Source organism: Ostrea edulis, chromosome 4, assembly GCF_947568905.1.
Source record: "Ostrea edulis chromosome 4, xbOstEdul1.1, whole genome shotgun sequence".
Lineage (NCBI taxonomy): Eukaryota > Metazoa > Mollusca > Bivalvia > Ostreida > Ostreidae > Ostrea > Ostrea edulis.
In genome coordinates, this window is record NC_079167.1 from 33526118 (window position 1) to 33544908 (window position 18791).

The window sequence follows — 18791 nt, forward strand, 5'->3', positions numbered from 1 at the left end:
GTGGTCCTTGAAAATTCCTTTTTAATTCATTTCAAATTTTGCTTTGTTATTTTATGACGCGGTATAAATCCTTTAAAACGTTGAGATACTGAACAAGCACTACATTTTAGGCACCTCTTTTGAATATCTATTGTCCATTTCAGTCGTTCAGAGTTTTAAAACATACTATCAAGTTTATTATCTGTAAAACTTATACGGTACCAATTTTGATGCACCAGATGTGCATTTCGACAAATAATGTCTCTTCAGTGATGTTCAAGCCGAAATATTGGAAATCCGAAATAACTAAAAAGAAAAAACAGAGTGCCAAAGACAGGAGTCAAATTCGTCTACGGATCAGAGCTATGCATGAGGGAGATAATCCTTAATTTTGAAATGAATTCTAAATTTTAACACAGCAATTAAATATACAACCGTATTTTCAAGCTAGTATAACGAAGTACTTAGCTACTGGGCTGTAGAGACCCTCGGGGACTAAGTCCATCAGCAGAGGCCTCGACCCAGGGGTCGTAATGTAAAACTTATATGGTACCAATTTTGATGCACCAGATGCGTATTTCGACAAATAATGTCTCTTCAATGATGATATATCATGTGAAGGAGTATAAATCACGTGCGTGTTTTGTATCATGTTCTTTGTTCACCGTGTGGGTACTAGTATTTTGGGTATTCATTGAAAATATCACTAGATAAAAAGAGTATATTCAATTACTGTCGGTATCATTCACCGAGCAATCTGCTTGCCACCTCTTGGTTTTTCATTGGTCAACCTGCATGAAGCTAATTTGCAAGGATTAAAACATGTCGTGAATATACGTGGTTAGGAATATACTATTCTTGGAAATCTTGTTTTTACAGTTTGTTTCCTTGTGATACATGTAGATTTTTGTACCTTCATCAGACATTAAAAAATATATCCTCGTAATAAGAATGAAAAGGTGAATATAACGACTCATAATTCCTGTAAGGAATACAAAATAGAGAGTTGGGCAAACACGGACCCCTGGACACATCAGAGGTGGGATCAATGCATAGGAGGAGTAAACATCCCCTGTCAACCGATCGCACCTGCTGTGAGCCCTATATCTTGATCAGTTAAACAGAGTCAGAATCAATATCTCAAACTGCCTAACAATTCGTATGAAAGACATCATATAGCATTTAACCCAATGACAGGTTTCAAATTTGCGAAGTGCTGACTTTAAACGACACTGTTAAACTCCTTGTAACATCAGTTTGTTTGTCATTAGCCTGCTTCAATTTAAAAACTGATCATATGCAAAACAAACTCTTTCGTATTGAATCAGTTGAGAGACATAAACCCTATATGCAGGTGATAGTGGAATATTGCAACATAAATACATGGGAAGTTGAGAACGTTTGTCATTAAGTTGAGTTGTTAGCTTGTCGTTAATGGATATTTTCAATTGAAAATTTAAGCAGACGTGGGACACACTTTGTTGTGTTTTATTTCGAGTTAACTGGGATATATCTAATCGACATATAAATGGAAATTATTGTTAATAGATAAAACGTTGTCGATATATCTAAATGTCGAGCTTCAAGCCACAAGATATTTTCTTCTTATGAGCTTTTGAATAAATTCTGCCTCAAAAGATTATAAAAACAGGTCAGCTAACAACAGAGCACATTTCGTGTCCATGGGAATTCCAACAGGCTATTGGAAGACCCGATCACCAAAGACTACGAAGATATTGTCGATTTAGGAACTCCATATTTCTTATCTCAACTTCAGAGTACTTGTGCGTGGAATCAAAGCGGTATTTCACAAAGTAATATTTTGGATGACTGATCTCTAGATATGAATATTTTTGTTATCCATTTTTGATAAAGAAGCAACTGACTATGATGACAAAAAGTCTAGTCTTTAGTTTATCGCAAGGAAAATCTCAGAATCTCATAAATGTCCCAATTAACCAACAAATATAAATAAAGTTTCCCATACAACTATGAACACGTTGATGACACTGTCGATCCAAACACACTGACGGATTGACTAAGCTACCGGAATACTCCCCTCAGTGCCGTAGCATGGAATTGTAACTAAAGTCATACTTTACCGGGTAGCACATTTGTAAATTGATAAATAACCCGGGATAACACCCATTTCCATATTGCCAGAAACCATATCAACCCGAAGCCTGATATTGGCCGAGGGTTGATAATGATAACTGGAGTGTAAGGGAAAAGGGCATGTTTAATGAGAACATATGTACAATAATAAAACATAAATACTTTGAAGTTTTATCGTTGAGATTCTATTAACAGTAATCTTAACGTGTTAGAAATGCGGTGTTTGGTGACAGTTTACCAGAGGGAATAGTCATCTGTTTATCGATAATCATACTGATGCTTAGAGAGTCGGACGTTCTTTTGAACTTTGTTACCGGACATTCTTATCTCGTACACATCCTGGTTTTCATGAATGGAAGAAATTAATATCAGGCCCTAAAACCTTAAGAATAAACCATTGTTTTTAATAATAAACAGCATTTTATAAAAGATATGCTTTAATTGAAAACTGGCCTGTAAATTCAGAAAATTTGGACATTTTACCCTACAGAGATGAGCGAGGATTATCAAATGATGAAGGATTTTGATACTCTGTTGATTGGTCCTTATGATCTTTTCTGGTGTCTTTGACTAGTCCAGACGTGCTTTTCTGTTGTGTATCTCAATCTAAGTTTACCTCAATATTAACTTTGGGAGGTTTATTTTGGAGTTCCCTCTTAACGAACCGTAAATTTGCTGACATTTTTATCAACCAATCAAGTTGCACGTTTTAAAGCATGCATCGGCAATTCAATTTCAACGCGGTGTCAATGCCTTTACTTAGCATTATTAATTATGGCCATATAACTATCAAATACAATATTAAAAACTGATAATATATCTATTACTATCGCAGTGTCTAGGTTTCAAACAAAAGTCAATGATTTGGGAGATTCACATTTTTACAGCATCCATTCTTGAATTTCTGATAAAGAATTTCTTACTTTCAATAATACAGGGAATATTTCCATCAATTAGCAGTCATTGCATTTTATATAGATTATTAATGTATGTCACTTTGTTTTACACATCTCATCTAATATATCAGCCGGAAGTCACGTAAATCCGCTTCACAGCACCACACTCGAAGGCTGATACAGGGTGATGAAGCGCGATATAAAAATGCAATGTCATTAGTTTTATATAGCACAAATGCGGGAGATTATTAGCAAAAGATATATGACCACCCGGGTGACATCTATTTCCCAAGGCACAAAACAATCGGAATTATCTGTTCTTATGACGTCGAAAATAGCTGAAAGAAATAGAAGATAGAGATTCGTGTGCAATAAACACTTGTTCAGGTGAACAATTGACAAGGCACACATGAACAATTTGTAGTGTGTGCCTTTCCGCGCACACTGGTCAGCTCCCACTCTCATTCATACCATACAGACGACTCCAATTAGATGACGTCACTCTCGCTAAACGATTATTGATGATAACACCGAAGGAGGCGATACAATGGAAAGCGTGGCTATGATGGCGATTTTGACAGGAACGTAATATTGGTTACAAGAATTGTTTACATTGCCTTGTTATTGCTTGGGTATTTCGAGTCAATACAAGATTTCTGCTACCTTTGTTGTTTTCTCTTTATGCCCCGGTTTTTGATTGTAAATTAATCTACTTTACTTTTTCCCAGAGATTCGAAATTTTGTACATAATACATGTCACATCAACCTTCAAATGAGATGCATTAAAAAAAAGCATACACCAGCTTTGAATTCGTGCAAAAGAGACATTCATTAATGTACAATTTAAAGAGAAACCACCTTGCTCTGTACTTTCAACAAATAAAAGGAAATGATTATAATGGGATATATCACTTGATATGGAAAGCGATAACAGATTGCACTGGTCTTGATCCCACTTAATGTTTTATAAAGCATAGGATGAAAACATTGCGTACAATGTATGACAAATTGTTTTTTACACGAAAATAACATTAACTATTTCATAATCAACAATGGTGTTTTCTTTCATTAAAGAGTTTGTCCTATTGACATAACTGAACCAATCAATGTTACAGTAGACGATTTAGTGAATGATAAATGAATTTGTCACATGTCCATCTTGATATTCACTTGTAATGATTTGTTTTTGTCATGAACTCTACATAAATTCTAAACACATATGCTGTTACGATTTCCGTTTGGTATTCAAAACACAAAATTCTAATTATCTTCAGTTGTATCTACAGGGACCACCGCGTTCGGGGTGTCTTTCGTTTGCAAGCGTAGAATGAAGATATAAAAATATTGATAAAGTATTAATACGCAGTATTCACACTGCTGTAGATTACAAACGAGTGATCAAAAAGAATACGAAATAGTAGGGCAAACACGTACCAATTCTTTATTCTCCTTACCAATAGTACAAAGGTAGTGAAAAAATACATATAAGCATTCATACAAATATACAATTTGATGTGTGTGTGTGTATATATATATGTGTGTGTGTACAAACTGCAGCAATATAAACAAAGTCATTATAGAGGGGACAGAGTATGATGGATAGCTTTTAAGAATATACTTAATTTTCTTAACGTGACAATATTGTCAGAATTAAAAATAAGTTTTATTACTACGTTTGGTGGCGACCTTTTTCTCCATTTAATACATTAATTTTTAATTGTAGCAAACCTACTACATTTAAACAAATAATGGTATTCATCACCAATGTCATTGTCATTACACAAGGTACATTTTCTTTAGGATCTTTCTATGCCGTACCATCTGCCAACTTCAATAGATAATCGATTATTACATGTACGAAATCTACACAAAGCGAGTCTGTCAGAAGGAGCAAGTACATCAAGCTATTTTTCAAAACAAAAATTTTCTTTTATTATACGATATAAAAATCCTTTTGATGAATTAAATGCATTACTATACCAAATTTGTGCAAACTGGTCACACATCCGTTGCTCAATATTATGTTTGAATCATTCAAAAGTAAAACCTCCATTCGAATCCCACATATTACCGAAACCTAGATTATTTAGATTTTTTTCACATAAAGCGTCCACTTAGAAAAGCAAGACTCTTGTGTGAATTTGCATTTACCCCTGGAAAAATCTGAGCTCAGTTAAGGTGCTTAGGAGGTGTAAGCATCCGGTGTAGACCGGACACATCCGCCGTGAGACCTACGTGTATATCTTGATTACGTAAACGAAGTAATCTGTAGTCAAAATCAGTGTGTAAGGAATACATTTGAATGACTGTTTGAGAAATATTGGGCGTAAATTCAAGACATATTTACATTTCCAGTGCATTTACCTTTGATATCTTTACAAATTGTAATGATAAGCATTTCTTCATGAACGCTCTAGTTGTAAATGATGCGCGTATGAATACAAAACTAGTTGATGAATATAGTACGTCTATCTTAATGGCTTGAAATTCCGACAGAAATGAAAGTAGAATGTAAATATTAAAAATAGTTTCCGTTTTTTGAAAATTTTAACGCGCTTCATGAAATGTGCCAACGTTTAGCGTTGCAGTTCACACCCTCATGCCTGTATTTTCGAATAATGAAATTAATTTCTTCAGTACGTTTGTGTATCATATTTTCCAATGTGGAATTATCATTTAGTCTCCTTGTCTTATCTTACTTTGATTGGGGTAAATATTTATGGAATAAATTTTAAAAAAGCCTCTACGAAAAAGTAATTAAATATGACAGCTGGTACCGGAAACAGGATGTCGTCATCACTACCTACTAAAATAATGATCTCGATTCCGCTTAGTGTAAATTAAAGGCGCTAATTTTGGATTTTATCTTCCATCGTGAAAGGCTATTTGCTCTGCGACAGCTTTCTCATTTCCTAAATGTCGTGATATAAAAGCAACATATTACTCATAACATTACCTTCATGTATCTTCTTGACACGTCTCTACTCTTCATACACTCACTGATTGTCCATTCTATGCTGGAGAGAGATATGGGGTTTTTCCATGAAATATACAAGCTCAACAATTTTAATTTATCTATTTAAACAATGAGGATAAAATTAACTTGTTTGATGATTAATGAAGACAAACCAGTAATTGTCAAATTGTGTGTTTATTTAATTGAAACTTTCAGAAAAATATGTGATGCTTTAAAACTGCAAACATCCTTACAGTTTATTGTTCTCATGTTGGTGTAACACTGGTATTGTCCATTTACTTATGTATACGCCCGATTTGCAATGTTGCAACCTTTTCTGAAATGTCTTTATTTATAAGCTGACTTTGTTGTTCTCTTGATAAGCTGCCTTTGCTGTTCTCTTGATCAGCTGACTATGCTGTTCTCTTATCTCTTTATAAGCTGACTTTGCTGTTCTCTTTATAAGCTGACTATGCTGTGCTCTTATCTCTTTATAAGCTGACATTGCTGTTCTCTTTATAAGCTGACTTTTCTGTTCTCTTATCTCTTTATAAGCTGACTTTTCTGTTCTCTTAAGCTTATCTCTTTATAAGCTGACTATGCTGTTCTCTTATCTCTTTATAAGCTGACTTTGTTGTTCTCTTATCTCTTTATAAGCTGACTTTTCTGTTCTCTTAAGCTTATCTCTTTATAAGCTGACTATGCTGTTCTCTTATCTCTTTATAAGCTGACTTTGTTGTTCTCTTATCTCTTTATAAGCTGACTTTGCTGTTCTCTTTATAAGCTGACTATGCTGTTCTCTTTAAAAGCTGACTTTGCTGTTTTCTTTATAAGCTGACTATGCTGTTCTCTTATCTCTTTATAAGCTGACTATGCTGTTCTCTTATCTCTTTATAAGCTGACTTTGCTGTTCTCTTATCTCTTTATAAGCTGACTTTGCTGTTCTCTTATCTCTTTATAAGCTGACTATGCTGTTCTCTTTATAAGCTGACTATGCTGTTCTCTATATAAGCTGACATTGCTGTTCTCTTATCTCTTTATAAGCTGACTATGCTGTTCTCTTTATAAGCTGACTTTGCTGTTCTCTTTATAAGCTGACTATGCTGTTCTCTTATCTCTTTATAAGCTGACTATGCTGTTCTCTTTATAAGCTGACTATGCTGTTCTCTTTATAAGCTGACTTTGCTGTTCTCTTTATAAGCTGACTTTGCTGTTCTCTTTATAAGCTGACTATGCTGTTCTCTTTATAAGCTGACTTTGCTGTTCTATTATCTCTTTATAAGCTGACTATGCTGTTCTCTTATCTCTTTATAAGCTGACTTTGCTGTTCTCTTTATAAGCTGATATTGCTGTTCTCTTATCTCTTTATAAGCTGACTTTTCTGTTCTCTTATCTCTTTATAAGCTGACTTTGCTGTTCTCTTTATAAGCTGACTATGCTGTTCTCTTTATAAGCTGACTTTGCTGTTCTATTATCTCTTTATAAGCTGACTATGCTGTTCTCTTATCTCTTTATAAGCTGACTTTGCTGTTCTCTTTATAAGCTGATATTGCTGTTCTCTTATCTCTTTATAAGCTGACTTTTCTGTTCTCTTATCTCTTTATAAGCTGACTTTGTTGTTCTCTTTATAAGCTGACATTGCTGTTCTCTTATCTCTTTATAAGCTGACTATGCTGTTCTCTTTATAAGCTGACTATGCTGTTCTCTTTATAAGCTGATATTGCTGTTCTCTTATCTCTTTATAAGCTGACTTTTCTGTTCTCTTATCTCTTTATAAGCTGACTTTTCTGTTCTCTTATCTCTTTATAAGCTGACTTTGTTGTTCTCTTATCTCTTTATAAGCTGACTATGCTGTTCTCTTTATAAGCTGACTTTGCTGTTCTCTTTATAAGCTGACTATGCTGTTCTCTGATCTCTTTATAAGCTGACTTTGCTGTTCTCTTTATAAGCTGACTTTGTTGTTCTCTTTATAAGCTGACTTTGTTGTTCTCTTATCTCTTTATAAGCTGACTATGCTGTTCTCTTATCTCTTTATAAGCTGACTTTGTTGTTCTCTTATCTCTTTATAAGCTGACTTTTCTGTTCTCTTATCTCTTTATAAGCTGACTTTGCTGTTCTCTTTATAAGCTGACTTTTCTGTTCTCTTATCTCTTTATAAGCTGACTTTGTTGTTCTCTTATCTCTTTATAAGCTGACTTTTCTGTTCTCTTATCTCTTTATAAGCTGACTTTGTTGTTCTCTTATCTCTTTATAAGCTGCCTTTGCTGTTCTCTTATCTCTTTATAAGCTGACTTTTCTGTTCTCTTATCTCTTTATAAGCTGACTTTGTTGTTCTCTTATCTCTTTATAAGCTGACTTTTCTGTTCTCTTATCTCTTTATAAGCTGACTTTGTTGTTCTCTTATCTCTTTATAAGTTGACTATGCTGTTCTCTTATCTCTTTATAAGCTGACTTTGTTGTTATACTTGCTGGAAGTGTTGTGATACTATGACACAGCTATAAAAAATATTTTGTCGACACACAGAAAAGTGAGTGTCACAGTTCCTGTAAAACTGCGGGGATAAAAGACCTGAATCGTGCACAGTAAAAGTGATAAATCGAAGATTTTAAATTTTTACAGCGGTTCCACGTGTAGCTCTGCGGTCTTTAGCAATATTTTCACAGAAAGCTACATCGCTCATTGAGTCAAGCACCTTTTTTCATAGATAGGATGACGTGCATATTTTCATCCGAAAGGTAGACGATATAGAAAATAATTGATTAATACATTTCTTGAAACCCCTGCTGGACTCGAAACCGCGATCTGCAGTTCAGCAGTCGATGTGTCACACGTCCTGATAAGAATAATCCCCTTATAGCAGTAAATTAAAAACAAGTTTTTGATAATTACGTGCATTAATCCAAGATGCAGAAAGGATGAGAAACAGTAAAACTTGAAATATTTATTGACAAACTGCAACATTTGGTGGCGAGTGTTGGGCACAATCAATTAAAATTAAAATCTACCCATGCGGCCAACCCGGGGAATCACTAAGCACCCAGGGATTACCTCCCCTTGACACTGGCACAAAGCGCCCCCACAGGTAACTGTGATGGGAACAGACCTCTTGGTACCCCCTTTCAAGAGTGAACGCCACATACAATGAGGAATTTCAGTTCCGACTCGAGCCCTAACTCTATTCTGTCTCCCTCGGTGAACACCTTGGTTAAGACGCCCAGGGGTAAACCCCAAAACGTGTCCTTGGTACAGCAAAAATCAAGCCGGTCCCTCAGGTACCACTAAGGTGGCCCCAAATCCTCCCCAATGCTGAGGATAGATTATCCAGTTATGTTATATTTATTTATATCATATACAGTAAAAAAAAAATGAATATGGCATATTAAGGGTATGAAGTTGGAAAGTTGATATCCAATAGATAAAGGGGTGTATAAATATCTGGAAAAAATATCTTAGTGTGTTCGCTTCTTAAAGTAAACTATCTTGTTTTCACTAATACCCAGAAAGATTTACACAATAAGACATGCTCATTTCTGGGGGGGGGGGGGGGGGGGGGGGGGGGGGGGGGGGGGCAAGGGGGGCAATACAACGGTTTCATTTTAAGGATGTACTCTGCATCGTCATAATGGCTGACTTCCTTTTAACACATGGATGAAAATATAAATATCAGCAATATTTGTCTATTCATTTTTAATCATCGCCTAGCTGAGTAGCCCAGTATGTTACGTGTAGCACGTCGACTGCTGAACTGCATATCGCAGGGTTTCAATTTATTTCAGATTGCTCTCTGCTAAAACTGCATTTGTAGACTAAATAAAGTAAAAAGTTTGCAATTTCAAAATATTGTTATATACATCCTTCACTTTTCATCCATATCAAATTTCTCTGGTGTAGTATACATGTACCTCCTTAAGTTTGAAGAAAAACGATTTCAATTATTGTCTCCCAATGTGTTTTTCTTTTCTTTCAATGGATTTTTGTTTCCTTGATCATTGGGAATATTTTAAGATTGATACAAAACGTGATCAGGGGCTGTATGCTGCAGGCTGTTTCACTTTTTCGAGACGATAACTAGGCTAGATAATGAAAATGACAAGTCTGTTCCCTCGATCGTAACTAATAACTTCACATTTTGAAGAATTTAACAACATCTGTGCCACTTCCGTAAATTTTTACACGTTTTTGGGAATTCTGTGACCATGTGACTTTGCACATTACGTCACCGCAGCGTACACTTACTTTTGGATACGAATAATCTCACGTATGAGTGACATCCACTGAACAAAGGGGTAAATAGGTAAATACGTGATAGTACTAAATGCACATACATTCATGATCGTTGCTGGTTTTACAGTTCTGTCTTAAAGTCGATTTCGAACACACTTCCAGATGTCTTCTAAGCATGGTTTTACTTTAAGATTTTTAATTTTGCAAATTAAAAGTAACTGAAACGTATATTGCAGTAAAAATTGCAAACTAATTACCGTCACCTGCAAGTGAAGAATAATTCAAGCAATATCTTCTTATGTAAAACATACAAATAAAAATTAGGCGGCAGGCTGAGTCTACAGTGTATCAAAATATGTGAACTTACACATTATCTTTAATTTCTGGACCAAATGTTATTAAATGCAATTAATTACCATTACAATATAAATACAAAATCTTATCAAACTCTATCTATGACTAGTAGCAATTTGTAACAACTCAGAGGCCTGTGTAACGTTATATGTAGATCGCACTATTTTAAATAACTAAATTAGAACATTGGTTGCAAGGATTTACTTGCATTGTTGCTATAAGTGCGAAACATCTGACGTTTTCCTGGCTTTTTTTATGATTTAGATATTTACCTGGGGCCAGGAAAACGTCAGATATTTCGGACTACGTTGCTATGTGTCTTTCTTTGACCTTTCGGACAGTCTTTGAGTGCTCCAAACTTTTCACACACGATTCATCATGTATTTCCTCTGTTCAATGAGTACTTTTGTGTCGACAGGTCCAAACAGTGCTTTAGAGAGCACTGATATCCTTCAACAGAAATCATATCAGTCAACAAATGGTATACCGAGTGCGGGTAAATCTAGTGCAATGACTCCTCGTCGGATTGGTATAAAAGCAGAAACCACAAGTCAGAGAAGATCAGAATACAGCCACTACTGCTAGATCCCAGAATGCAACAGGTGTCTTATCTTCCACAGCACTCCATGATGCATCTCTGCGTTTTGTTAACTAGCGCCATTTTGGCGGGATGTGTGAACGCACAATTTAGTCTTGACTATGGAAAAAATACGCAAGCACCTGTAGCTCAAAAGGCTGGTAAGAATATTTATTCCATTGCATATAGTCGGAAAATTACACATATAAAAAGTATACTTAGTCGTAACAATAAATCTAGCGCTTCGTTTGATGATGGAGCTTAACAACTCTGAAAATTTGGAAGACGAGCAGACAAAAAGAACTGTTTCTTGCTTTTATGATTTCTAACATGCTAAATATCAATGTCATACCATATAGCAGAAATTATAGTGAGGATTTAATTTTGGCATTATTAGCGAGTGTTGGGATCGCTAAAATTGAATATTGATAACAATTTATTCCATATTGAAGGTAAGCTATCTTACTTGGAATTATAAAGTCGCTAAAATTAGCTCTCGCTAAATATTCATGGAAAAATCACTAAATTTGTGTCTCGCTAAAAATACCAATTATAGGTATTATAAATTTTCGACTTCTGAGATTAATCATGGGAACTATACTAAGAATTAGTTAAGATTCAGATAACAATGAAAACTAAATTTAGTGGTACTAGCAATTCATTTCGAGTTATCTAAATAACATATTTTCAAATTGTATGACCCCCAACACCTGTCCCTTGTATTGGCATGAAAAGTGAGTGTAAACAGTGTGGAAAAGCAATCTGCAGAGATCCAAAATATGCTCCGTGGATGCTGAAAAATTCATCAGCATCAAACTAAATACAGGAAATTTTTTTTTTTCAAAACAGATATGGTATACCCTATATCTCACCTTCTTTGTCAGCAAAAACATGTAGGACTATTCCGTTTCAGAAACTTCTATGACGTCACGAAGTGACCTAATTCGTAGCTGTAGAGGTGATATAATCTTCGCTAGCCGGAGGTGTCGCTCCACGGTGTTTCTTTTTTTATCGATGAAACGATAAACACCGTGGAGTGTCTCTCTTGACTAATGAAGATGTGTCGAAGTAGAATAAAAATAACATTGACAAAGTCGAGAAATGTTTGAAATATAAAAGCCGAGGCATTAGCCACGAAAACGAAAACTTTATTTTTTAATGACGTTTTATAAAAAAAAGTGTATGAAATTTAGATGCACGTGCAGTATAACACGGTAATAGCAAAGCTCGGGGATGTCATAATTCGTTTTTTAAACTCATTATTTCAAATCTTTTATTTTCACTTTTGTGGGAGAATGAAAATAAATTCGTTATATAGCCTGCAGTTCAAATGATCGTGTTCGCTATAACCGTGTTTAATTGTAGTGTAATGGTGTATCAATATCTAGAGATTAGTACAAAGTTCGTTGACAATTACAGGCTAAATTGACCATGAAACACTTAATATGAAATAAGATATACCCTAGCAATGTCATTTACAAGCAATACATTTTGTTTTTTTTCTTTAAAATTAGCGACTCCGCTAACTACTGCGGCCGCCGAAGCCAACTCTATCCCGCCTGAGCGTAAGTATAGTGTTGTATATATTACGAATAGTTTTTCTGTCTTTTTGAAATGAGACGTACGTTTTTCTGAATTCCAAACTGTCCAAAAGTTAAGTTATTACATCTTCAAAACAATGTCCCACACTATAAGTTTGAAAGTTTAGCCTGGTTCTGTTTGAAGGAGGTAACATAGAATAACTTTTCTCGTTGATTTCTTGAATTCAAAGTTTTACACCCGGATATATCATAAAATAGAAACAAGAGTCCCACAGGCCTTATCGGTCATCTGAGTACTAGTTAAAAGTATAACTAATCCCAAGAGCTATGAAATCTAGAAAAAAATTCCTGTTTTGAATATCTAAGCTAAATCATAATATTCAGCAACATTTCTTAAAATTTCACACACACACACCCCTCGAAAGTGCATACAATGATGAAAGGCTTTACTTAATATAGTATTTGTATTAATATGACTAATCTGGCCCCATTCTAGAGTCAAAACCTTGGAGTTGCGAAATTCACCATTTTTGTACATCCTTTTCTGTTATTGCTAAAAGTGCATTAAAATTATATACGGTATCATTAAACTTAAAGAAGTCCTTCAAATCATTATAATAATTTTGGCACTACCTTCAAACCAAACCCTTATCCCCTAGGATCATGAAATTTACAATTTTGATAAAGGACTAAATACTCTTTCTAAATATCCATTTAGTTTCTACAGCATTAGAAGAGGTACCATTATATGCTTTGCACACACACATATATATATACCAAGTTTGGCCCCAACCTGGAGTCAGAACCTCTATCCCTAGGATCATGAAATTTACAATTTGGTAGAGACCTTTCTGCTCTATATCACTATGCATTAATTTTTCTTAAAGATATGAAGATGTAAATAGAAGATTTTTTAAATCTGGTCAATTTTGACAGTTTTTGCCCCACTCATAAACCCGCGTGGGTGCAGAAGTCCTGAGATTTACAATTTATGTCTCCCTTGTCCCAAAGATGATTCATACCAAATTTGAAAAGAAATGGAATGGTAAATATCAAGAAGTAAAAAATTTCTAATGTTGACACATTTAATAACTGACCATTTTGGCTCCACCCTGATACCAAAACGCCTACTCCTGGAATCATCAAATTTACAATTTTGGTAAAGGACTACCTGCTCTTTATAAATATCCATTTAGTTTCAGATCGACAGGGGATGCTTACTCCTCCTAGACACATGATCCCACCTCTGGTGTGTCCAGGGGTCCGTGTTTGCCCAACTATCTATTTTGTATTGCTTGTAGGAGTTATGAGATTGATCACTGTTCATTATCTTCACCTTTATTTCAATTTCGTATAAATAGCACTAACGAAGATCCTATTTAAGTGTTTTACACATAAACGGTATATATACCAAATTTGGCCCCACCCTGACGTCACAGTCCCTAACTCCAGGATCATGAAATTTACAATTTTGGTTGAGGTCTTCTTGTCCTACATCAGTATGCATTTAGTTTTCCTTCAAGATGTGTGATTGTAGAGAACGTGAATTTTGAAAATTGGTCAATTTAGGGCAGTTTTTGCCTCGGCCCTAGGAGTCCTGAAATTTACAATGTATGTCCCCCTTGTCCCAAACATTCATCATACCAAATTTGAAAAGAATTGGAATAGTAGTTATCAAGAAGAAGTTAACTATGTTCAATTGTTAACGCACGACGGACAACGCCGGACGACAAGCAATTGCAATAGGTCACTTGAGATTACTGAGGTGACCTAATAAAAGACGCGAGGTGGTTTACAAATCATCATTTGACAGAACTATTGCAGGTGATCATTAAAACGTGGCACAAAGAATACCGGCGTATCGCCAGTGATAGAAAGGAAATTAAAAGACTGCACCGTCCACGGATCCGTGTTCGTCAAACTCTCTATCTTGTATTGCTTATAGGAGCTATGAGATTAATCACTGTTCGTTATCTTTACCTTTCACCGTTATGTAGGCCACTGCGATGAGTGTCTTAATTAACATTTATCATGTAGCTCCCACAGTTTCCGACGAATGCAAGGACACGCTACCAAATTGTGATGAATATCAATCTGACATGTGTACCAATCATCTTTACAAGTTGTTCAGAGAAATAAATTGTCGACAATTCTGTGGAATATGTAAAGGTTTGTACTGACAATTCCTTTAAAACTCATTTACTTGATCTCTTTTTCAAACATGTTTAGAATAGTTGACTTGTTCCTAAGACAAATATGTTTTTTTTTGGTCATTGTGTGTTTAGAAGTTGATTTTAGGGTTTTACAATCTTTATGCACTGGAAAATTTACATTTCAGGTGTTAGTCACGTGCCTTTTGGGTAAACATGGACAAAAAGTCAAATAGCATGTAATGCCTGTGTTATTGCATCCATTTAATAAAAGAAAAGAAGCATTTTACTTACAGATACAGTTAATTAGTGAAACTAGATACCGTTTTCCTCTTGACTATGCAGTCTGCACCACTTACAGTATGCATAATCTATAGAAAGCATGATGAGGGCAGGTGTCATGACAATAAGGGTGCGTCCGGCGACGACCCAGTTGACATTTATCATTTTCTGGTCCGGTTTGTCCTGTGGAAAGGAGTGAAAATTCAGTCGAATAAAAAAATGCCTTAACTACCTTAAAGAGGAGATGAGGAGATTAATTCTCTCTACATAACCTCCAAAGTTGTGCAACTTACAACGATAATTTCCCCATTTACAGCGACAGGTGGGGCGAATATCTCCAAATCATGCATTGGTTCTTCGACTTAACAGTGAAACTTGCGAAAAGTTACTTTTATCATCCTACTGTTGAATATTTAGGGCATAAAATAGGTCAAGGTTATGTTACGCGTGTTCGGGCTAAATTGGAGTTATCATCAAGTTCCGATTCCTACAAACGAGAATGAGAAACGTTAAGCTATATTTATAAGCATTCCATTTCTTTCATTTACAGTTTTTTTTAAAAGCAATTTAAACTTAATCTCATAAATCCGATAAAGGAGTAAGCATCCCCTGTTGACCGGTCACACCCACCGTTAACCCTCTATCAATCGTGTTCTGTATGGGAAAATATTCAGCCCTCAGACGGTCTCATATTTGTCCTACAGGGCTGTATTCCAATACTTGTGTAGATGTTTCTTTCGCTGTTTCATTGGACAGTGGTAGTATTGGATATATGCCGATCATATCATACAGAAGATGTTGCCTTTCAAATTACATTTGATTTACCCGAGACAGTCCGATTTTGAATGATATCAGTACTGAGACAGTCATTACAATTAATATAAGAGACTGCTAACTAATATTGGCCAGCCAAAGGTATATTGTTAGACTGAACGAACAAAGGAATCTTAAAACCGTAAAATTAACAGAATTTAGATACGAATGAAAGGTGAATTATTGGTATTATCATTGATAAAGACACTGGGGGATGAACAGTTGATCATCTTATAAAGGGACCCAAGATGTTCAGCTTGTGAAATTATTCATGAAAGCGAAAATAACTAGAGATTGTTTTATGAAAAACAAATGTATTCCCAGCTCCCCAAATTGAAAGTGCTCTAAATTACTCCCCCCCCCCCCCTTAATGTGCTGCATGAGCAGGAACATAAATATTATGAACTCCCATAAGTCTCATAGGAGAATTGTTCACAAACTAATTTACATCCTCCACCCCTCAGATCTGCAATGACTTTAAGGAAAACAATTGGATCCTCCTGTCTCTACAATATGCACATCTGTAAATGGCATTGAAGTATTGTACAACATTTCAAGTCTATCGGATAAGCTATATAGGAGGAGAAGCATTCACAAGCTATTTTAACATCCTCCATCCCTCTAAGATCCACTATAACTTATACGAAAATAATTGGATCGTCCCATCCCACAAATATGCACATCTGCAAATGGCAATGAAGCATTGTGCAAAGTTTCAAATCTATCCGATAAGCCATATAGGAAAAGTGTTCACAAACTATTTTACATCCTCCACCCCTCTTAGATCTACTATCACTTTTATGAAAATAATTGGATCCTCCTGTCCCGACAATATGCACATCTACGAATGACAATGAAGCATCGTACAAAGTTTCAAGTCTATCGGTGTTCACAAGCTATTTTACATCCTCCATCCCTCTTAGATCCACTATAACTTTTACAAATATAATTGGATCCTCCCGTCTCACAAATATGCACATCTACAAATGACAATGAAGCATTGTACAAAGTTTCAAGTCTATCCGATAACCCATATAGTGGGAGAAGCGTTCACAATATTTTGAAACAGACAGACGGGCGGACTGACTGACGGAAAGTACAAAAACAATATGTCTTCCCTTGAAAGAGAGGAGACATACTAATTCAAATATTTGGAGCAAATCAAGAAGAAAAAACACAGTGAAGAAATTTCGCAATGTGCCACTGGATTCAGCTAATTCAAATACGGGAGGGAAATGTGTCTTAAAAGGTTTATCGATTTAAAATTTGTGAATCTTCAAATTTAAACAGAGGTATGTAAAGGTTTAAGTTCTTCAGTGATTTTTCGATACCTGTGTTGATTAAGGAAATTTGGAATTAAAGTTTCTGTTTGACAACTGTATCGTCTTTCGCTTGTTTTCAGTCAACCTGTAGGCGTCTAACATGTTATTGGGTTTACCTGGCATTGTCCAATAAGTTGGCAATTACTGTCCATTATTTTATCAAATAATTACAGTAATTGGCAACTTCTTGGACACCAGTTCTACAGTAATTGTAACATATTGGTTCGATGTGAACTCTTTTCAATATAAGATCATATAAATAATTGGATTATATAACAAAACTATTTAATGTGCTTCTGTTTATCCGACCTACTGTGTTCAATACTTGTGTTATTACATGCATAATGTGTGTTCCTAAATTAATGTGTGATTATGTGTTTGCAAACAGTAGTGAAAAGTGAAAATAACGAAGTGATCAATCTCATAAATCCCATAAAAAATACAAAATCAAGAATAGGGCAAACACTGACCCCTGGACACAATAGTGGGATCAGGTGCCTAGGAGGAGTAAGCATAGCCTGTTGATCGGTCACACCCGCCATGAGCCTTCTAATTTGATATCTTTAATTAGAAACAATGATTTCTTTTAACGTCTATAACATACTATAAATTCCTATGAATTATTTTCATTTTACCCTAATTCAGGATAGGATAAAAATGACCGAGACTTTACGTGGCTTCAAAGTGTGTTTATGAAATATATAATGAAATACAGTTCTTAAGCATTTCATGAACTGTGGAAGGAGTTACTTCGCTTTACTTGCCTCCATATCCATCACTACGTAGGGCATCATTGTCTAGAGATTGCACTTTGTGGATTTAATACGATTCAGGATTGACACAAAAAGGGCGTCTAATTAAATTTTGGTCATAAAGATAACATCCCCACGGCCGTAGCGTAAAGTTATCGTGTCGGCACACTGAGCCCCAGGACAAGATACAAGCGATAAACTCTATATTGTAATGTTTTCATAATTGCAATAAGAGCTTGTGAAATTGTACAGATGCTTGTTTTCCGGATTTCATCACCAATTTGTTACTAAATTTATGATCAATTTCAAATCTTTAAATTTTTCTCACGTGTGCTTAGCATTACATCAGATGTTTTACTACATAGATCTTTGGACGTTTTTTTGTGACCAAGCCCGAGTCTTATTTTCGAATTCAAGAATAGATTTTTATACTGACTTTAGTAGCGTTTGTTATTTGAAATAATATTGATGCACCTTTGTTTATCAACCCCACACTTTTTCTGGGTTATTTGATTTCTGAAAAGACGCTGCATTTTAAGAAACAAGAGGACCACAGGCCTTATTCGAGCACTAGTGAAAAAGTATCACCACTCCCAAGGGCTATGGACTCTAGAAATTTTTTTACTGTTATGAATATTGAAACTAAATTTTAATGTTCAGCAACAGTATAAAACAAGATGTGTTCTTAAAACTTTAATGCCCTCATAAGTGCATACACTGATGAAAGGCTTCACATAATATAATAGGTGTTGTAACATTAAAATATAAGACTAATTTGGACCCACCCTAGAGTCAAAACTTTGGATTATAAATTCACAATTTTTGTACA

The 18791-nt window shown here is 35.2% G+C and overlaps 1 protein-coding gene across 1 annotated transcript; it reads left to right on the forward strand.

Moving 5' to 3' along the window:
- Positions 1-11101: 11101 nt before the first annotated feature.
- On the forward strand, positions 11102-15081 carry LOC125668451 (uncharacterized). The gene is made up of 4 exons (XM_056162449.1): positions 11102-11263; positions 12617-12667; positions 14681-14812; positions 14982-15081. The coding sequence occupies exons 1-4, from the start codon at positions 11119-11121 to the stop codon at positions 15005-15007; spliced, it is 354 nt and encodes a 117-aa protein (XP_056018424.1). The 5' UTR covers positions 11102-11118; the 3' UTR covers positions 15008-15081.
- The last annotated feature ends 3710 nt before the right edge of the window (positions 15082-18791 follow it).

What these genes read in the sequence shown, in the direction of transcription:
- LOC125668451 (XM_056162449.1), top strand. Translation starts at nt 11,119, where the DNA reads ATGCAACAGGTGTCTTATCTTCCACAGCACTCCATGATGCATCTCTGC. An exon ending in CAACTCTATCCCGCCTGAGC is followed by an intron (nt 12,668 to 14,680) that starts GTAAGTATAGTG and finishes TTTATCATGTAG; the next exon opens with CTCCCACAGTTTCCGACGAA. An exon ending in ATTCTGTGGAATATGTAAAG is followed by an intron (nt 14,813 to 14,981) that starts GTTTGTACTGAC and finishes TTTACATTTCAG; the next exon opens with GTGTTAGTCACGTGCCTTTT.